This window comes from Talpa europaea (assembly GCF_964194135.1).
Source record: "Talpa europaea genome assembly, chromosome: 3".
In the NCBI taxonomy this organism is placed as follows: domain Eukaryota; kingdom Metazoa; phylum Chordata; class Mammalia; order Eulipotyphla; family Talpidae; genus Talpa; species Talpa europaea.
In genome coordinates, this window is record NC_140069.1 from 31944236 (window position 1) to 31950919 (window position 6684).

Sequence of the window (6684 nt, forward strand, 5' to 3'; positions counted from 1 at the left end):
AGCATATAGCAAGGACATTAAAGTCTAGTTTTTGTTCCTCAACTTACAGAAAAGCAGTTTTGTTTGAAATGCATTGTTCATCTGTTATTATAAAAGCACAGATGTAAAAAAAAACGTTTTTTGCTTCACATTTTAAGATAGTTACAGGTTACATTTTGAGAATTCAATTCATAATGTTTTGTAAATAGGAGATGCTACATTTCTTGTGTTTTGACTCCTGCAGGAAGCAAACTGCTGTTGAATGTAGGCTAAGGCATGTACTTTCTCCTAGGGTGCATGCAGATGTGTGTGCCTACGTTATTTTAAAACCACACACATATGTGATGTATAGTATAAATGTGTGGTGATCCGAAAATACTTTTAATTCTGTTTTATTTCAGGAATAATGACGGTTCCTGCTTCTCGCTTATATTGACTAAACACCGTGTGCACTTTAACCCCCTGTCAGTGCCATCAGGCAGACAGAAGACAGGGTTTTGAAATCTCAGCTATAAAGACATCCAGCCAAAGTCTCAATCTTGCCTTAACAATGTTCCGGAGACTGAATAAAATGTTTGTGGGTGAAGTCAGTGCTTCTTCCAGCCAAGAACCAGAATTTAGTGAGAAAGAAGATGATGAATGGATTCTCGTTGACTTTATAGGTAAGGTATTCCCCAAGCTTAATCTTCATAGAGAAAGTGGAAACTCTTGCATCTCAGTTTTTGCATAAGTAAGCCAGTAACTTTGGCTCAGCCTTAAAAGTAAATAAACAAGAATTTGTCTAAAAAAAAAAAATTGCAGGAAACATCTTGTGCCAGATGATCAGTCAGTAAAATTGATTGACGTCAGACTTTCCAGTTTTGCAACTCTTGCACCCTGATCAAATCAGAGGCACTTTAATAGGAAACCCTCATTTTAGACAGGCGGTAACCCAGATGACTCATTATATGTTTATTCCTCAGAATAGAAACAAAATCCATCCCATACAGCACAACACCACACACACACTCTCACACACACCTCAGAAATGTTTAGAAACGTATTTCTCAGTGAATATAAATGGTTTTGTTTTTCACCTGAATACAGGGAGGGATGTGAGCATCAGCTAATCATATCATCTCTTCTCTTTCTGTTCTCTGAATTGAATTTCGACATGATACTCATCCTCCGGTGGGACTCCAACAATGCATTTGGACTGTGCTTAGACACTTGCACTGGTTTCTCAGCAGATGATGAGGAAGAAGATCTTGGCGAAGAGTCACCGACTGAGCACCCTGCTGTCTTTTCCTGTTTACCAGCCTCTCTTGAGTGCTTGGCTGATACAAGTGATTCCTGCTTCCTCCAGTTTGAGTCCTGTCCCATGGAGGAGAGCTGGTTTATCACCCCTCCCCCATGTTTTACTGCAGGAGAATTAACCACTATCAAGGTAGAAACCAGTCCTATGGAAAACCTTCTCATCGAACATCCCAGCATGTCTGTGTATGCTGTGCATAACCCCTGCCCTGGTCTCAATGAGGCCACCTGTGGGACTGATGAATTTCATGACCCAAGTAGTCCCAGGTATGTTGTGAATATTTATTCTCTTCATAGACAGTCTGTTTAGCATCCATTTTGTTTCTACTATTTACAGCTAAAATTTCAGAGATGCAAAGTCGTCTTGTTAGAGATGTATGAAAACATGTACAAGGTGGTTGATGGTATGAACAAACTTGTTCATTTTAGATTTTAAAAAAACTTGTAGCAGAGCCCCAGTTATGTAGTGAAATGCTGTCTAGTTTATAATTTTTTGCTGTTCAGTGGGGAAGAAAAGGCTGACATTGCTTCTAAGTGTCTTAGACTATAAATCTGGCCCTATAGTGACTGAATAATTTGGGGTATCAAACGCGACAAGGATATTATGTCTTAAAATCTTTACTTTCTTCTTAGTTCCAGCTCGGTCACATCAAATGGCATTTAACCTTGAAAACCTAAGAAATCTTAAGCATGAAGTCAAATGGCAGTTTTACCAGAACATTTGCTTAAAGAATTGTTTTCAGCCCTGCAGAGAAAAGACTTCACTGTGTCTTCTTCTTACATGGGACTCCCCAAGTGGTCTGAAAGGCTCTGTTTGAATGGCAAATAGGTTGAGGACCAGTAAAGTTTCAGGGAGGGTGCCTGCTCAGTGAAGATTGCTATGTCCCACAGCAAACTTAGAGGAATGCTGTGGCCTTTACCCAGTAAATATATTCAAAATTGGGACCACCACTAAGATAATGCTCAGGGCTGTGTTAATTAGGTCAAAGTCCAAGGAGTTATCTCAGTCTGTTAGTGGAATATTCCCCATGGTGTTACTTTTGGGGAGACTGGCACTAACTGAATTTCTCCTCTTAGGTCAGGGGTACAGGTGAATTGGATTCTTTAAAGCAGTTCAGAATATTCCTATAGTTAGTGCTGTCTCATCCAAAGGGCCTCTTTCTGGATTGTTCACTCTGACTTTACTAACTGGACTATTGCATAGATCTTCTACTATTTCCTGTTAGCCAAATATAAACAAAGTCCAGGCAGCTCATTAACTTGTTAACTTTACCAGAGTTTGCTGCACTCGTAAATCGCAATATTGTAGATGATCTTGTGTGAGGATAAACATATGCTTTCTACCAAATCAAAAACAATTTGCTCAGATAATTACCCAGACCTTATATGGGTACAATCCTTGATGGGAAATGGTACTTTAACCAGTACTTATTCAACACTCTAAGTTTATCAAGAGGTCAGTATTCCAGGCATTCCAAAAAAAAATATTTAAAGTATGATTTTTGTGGCGGTGGTATGGATTTAAATCGTTTTATAATTGATTCAAATTAATTTCTTTAGTTTTTAAAAATTCTTGCTACCCAATTCTAATCTTGCATTTGAGAAATTCCACTCAGTAATTTAACATGATCAGTATTTGTTTTAAACTTACTGGCATTTGTATATTTACTTCTCAGTTTTTAAAGTGTGTGTTTGTACATATATGTACACAAATGTAGTCAGCAGCTTTATAAATAGCTTTCTGTTATTACAAAGGCAATACATATGCATTGTAAGAAATTAGAAAATGCAAAACACAAAAATTTAAAAGTTTAAAATGATATTCTCACCATCCAGAGGGCATATCCTTGATTGTGTTTTTCTATTTGTGCACACACACATATTTTTAAACTAAATGGGATCAATCTATATATACAGTTTTCATATGCTTCTCTAGGCATTTATCTCCATTTTTGTTTTTTCAATAATATTTCATTCATATACTACCCAGACCATACACAGATTTATCCCCTAGAGCCCAGAATATTTCATGTAGTTTGTCCAAACTATGACCTAGCCCTGGACTAAGCATCGCCTCTGGCTATAAATTTGCAGTTTTGACACAGTAATAATGCTCATTTTTTTCCTATCTTGTTTGCTTTTGCATATCTTGTTATAAGCTTTGTGTAACAGATAAGATAGTTAAACAAATGTGTACTTTTCCATTTATAAAGGGTCAAAATACCATACTTTATACCAACATAGGAAAGTACTGCAAATTATAACAGTTTTATAATTAATTTTTTTTTTAGTATCCTTATTTTTGGAGTTGAAATTTTTATAAGAAAGATCCACTCAATCAATTTAAATCAGATGTTATTAAATTAGGAGGAATGCTATGTTGTAGTTATATTTTCTGGGCCGAAAAGAAATCATAGGTCTTTAAAAGTTTGATAGCATCCTACCTATTCTTGGGGATATTATCATAAAATATTAAAATAAGGTGCTTCATAATTACAGATGGGCTTCAGTGTGTGAATTCTACTGCATTTTATAAATGTGCTTTTTTTTTTTATTATTATTTTTTTTTTTTTTTTTTATAGAGGCATGCTTTATTTATTTGTTTTTGCTGGTTTGTTTGTTTGTTTTGTTTATACATGCACTGGGTAGAGTCAGAAGCGCGGGAGGGTGAGAGAATTCACCAGAGCCAGAGCGGGGAGCAGAGCAGGCAGAAGGACCAAAGTACACTGCTGAGGGGAGCAGCGGGCGGCAGGAGAGGTCTGTGCGCCATGTGGGACCCTCCTCCGGTGGCCGAGGAGCAGCCGGGGATCGAACCGGCTCCGCAGAGGCCGCGGGCAGCTTCGCAACCCAGCGCTCAACCGCTGCGCCACCGGGGAGGCCCTATAAATGTGCTTTTAATGATCCATAGTAAACCAGTTTTAATAAAGAAAACTTGACCACATCCTAACCGTAAAATTAAATAGCACTTTAAGTCTTACTAGTGATTTAATAGTTCACCATTTAACATTTGTAGGGCCAGGAAAAGCTGCTTATCAGACTCACTGGCACAGAGTAAGTATTTTCCCTTTTAGACTATGTGATATGTATTATCAAGCTGAGCAGGGAGGATGAGGGCTCAAAGCACCCACCTTTTAAAAACCATTGTCTTTATATTCACTTCTTTCTATTAGTTTCTTAATGTGTCCTACTTTAATTCTGCTATGTAAAAAAAAAAATGTATTAAAGGATGATGTTGTTTTCCTCTAGTGACTATAGGCAGAATATACAGTTGCCTTTCCTGTGCAGAATAACCCTTAAACATCTTAGAACTCTCTGTGTTATATGTTAATATAGTTTAAGATCTTCCTACTGGATTAGCATTTACTATAGAAAACATTCAATGGGGCCTCCCTTGGTGGCGCAGGGGGTTGCATGCAGTGCTGTGAAGCTGTCCGCAGCCTCTGCAGTGCAGGTTCAATCCCCGCCAGCCGGCAAGAATCCCACATGGCGCGGCAGACCTCTCCTGTTTCGCCTGCTGCTCCCCTCAGCAGTATATTTCAGTAGATCTGCCTCTTCTGCTCCCCGCTCTGTCTCTGGTGAATCCTCTCACTCTCCCGTGTATCTGGCCTGTACCCCGATTCTTGTATCCATGAATAAGTAAATCTTTAAAAAAAAAGAAAAGAAAAGAAAAGAAAACATTCAATGTTTGCATGGTTTAGAGCCATATTTTTAGATTTGGTGTCCTACAAGGGTCTTTATAACATTGCCATGCAAATATCATTGCGAAATCTGCCCATTTGTGACATAAATTAAAAATTTGGGAGTATCTTCTATAATAAGCAGTAGGGTTTTTTTTTTTAAGATTTATTTATTTATGCATACAAGAACTGGGGTACAGGGCAGAGGTGCTGGGGGTGAGAGGATTCACCAGAGACAGAGTGGGGAACAGAACAGGCAGATTGACTGAAATACACCACTGAGGGGAGCAGTGGGCAAGACAGGAGAGGTCTGCTGCACCATGTAGGCCAGCTCCCTGGCCAGGGATCTAACTCATGCTGCAGTGGCTGCAGATAGCTTCATAATGCTGCGACTTAACCCCTTGTGCCACCAGGGATGCCCAAGCAGTAGGTTTTTTTTTACCTAGAAAAATGTTAAATGAGTAGAATTTCCTTATGTATATTTCTATTAAATAGACATTTAAAGTTTGTTTCCTAAAATAATTTACTTAGAAAACATCTGTGAAGGTAGTGTTAATACAACCTATGAGTCTTAACCCTGCTTCATTAATATGGTCTTTGGAGTGCGACTTTCATTAGAATTGTGGTTGAGTCATTTAATAAATGTAACCTTAATATCTATGAGCCTTTGCTTTCTGATCAGCAAAATTTACCAATTAAAATATTGTCTTTTTAAGTTATGGTAAGAACTAAATTAGATAACCTTTGCAAAACATGTGGCCAATGCAGATATTTAATAAATGTTAGTTCCCCTCCTAGAAAAACACAAATAAATGTTTGTGCTGTATATTTGAAATTTGTTAAAAATGGAAAGCATTTTTTAAAATAGTCTAATTAAAAATAAAATTTTAAAAAATAGTCTAATTAGCCACTTGTGGATTAAATAGTTCACTTCCATTCAAAATTATCTCTTCCTTTCCCCTTCTGTCAGTGTGATCACATGTAAACCTGTCTGCCAGCCACAGACACTTAAGCTCTCATTCAGCCATGAACAAATGAATATGGTAAAGTGAATCCACTCAGTAACTTTTTTGATTTCAGTAATAACATACGTTGCTATATAATCCATCCCCACTTTTTTTGTTTCAGAGTAGAAGCTCAAAATGAAATGGAGCAGCACATTCATTGCTATGTTGCAGCTCTTGCTACTCATGCAACTTTTCTGGAACAACCCAAGAGCTTTCGACCTTCCCAGTGGATAAAAGAACATAGCGAAAGACAGTCTTTGAACAGAAATAGCCTTCGTCGCCAAAATCTTACCAGGGATTGCCACTCTCGGCAAGTCAAGCACAATGGCTGGGCTGTCCATCAGCCCTGCCCGCGTCAGTACAATTACTAAGAATTTCAAGTTTGGCTGGTTGGTTTCTCTTGGTTTGTGCCTGTGTGTGGATATGTGTGTGTGGACAATGAAAATGTCTCCTGACAGCCAATTGATGACCAATCACATTGTTATATTCATGTTTAGACACTATCCTGAAAACCAGATTTACATGCTGTGTATCACATAATGCCTTGCTCTTAACATTTTCTTCTCTGTAAATTTTTTCAGAATATTTTTGGAAACATATCAGTACAGTTACAGTGTTTGGTATCTGGGGATGTCTTTAAATCCATTAAGGTGTATATGAGTTAGTCAGCATTTTGAAGACATTTCTTCCCACATACGAGAATAGGTATCTTTCAGTTCCATTTTATT

The 6684-nt window shown here is 37.8% G+C and overlaps 1 protein-coding gene across 1 annotated transcript; it reads left to right on the forward strand.

Annotated features, from left to right (window-relative positions):
* Nucleotides 1–529: 529 nt before the first annotated feature.
* Nucleotides 530–6420, forward strand: TP53INP1 (tumor protein p53 inducible nuclear protein 1; the record flags this gene model as incomplete). The annotated part of the gene is made up of 3 exons (XM_084230130.1): nt 530–641; nt 1185–1539; nt 6078–6420. 3 exons carry the CDS (start codon nt 530–532, stop codon nt 6325–6327), a joined length of 717 nt encoding a protein of 238 aa, XP_084086256.1. The 3' UTR covers nt 6328–6420.
* Between the last annotated feature and the right edge of the window lie 264 nt (nt 6421–6684).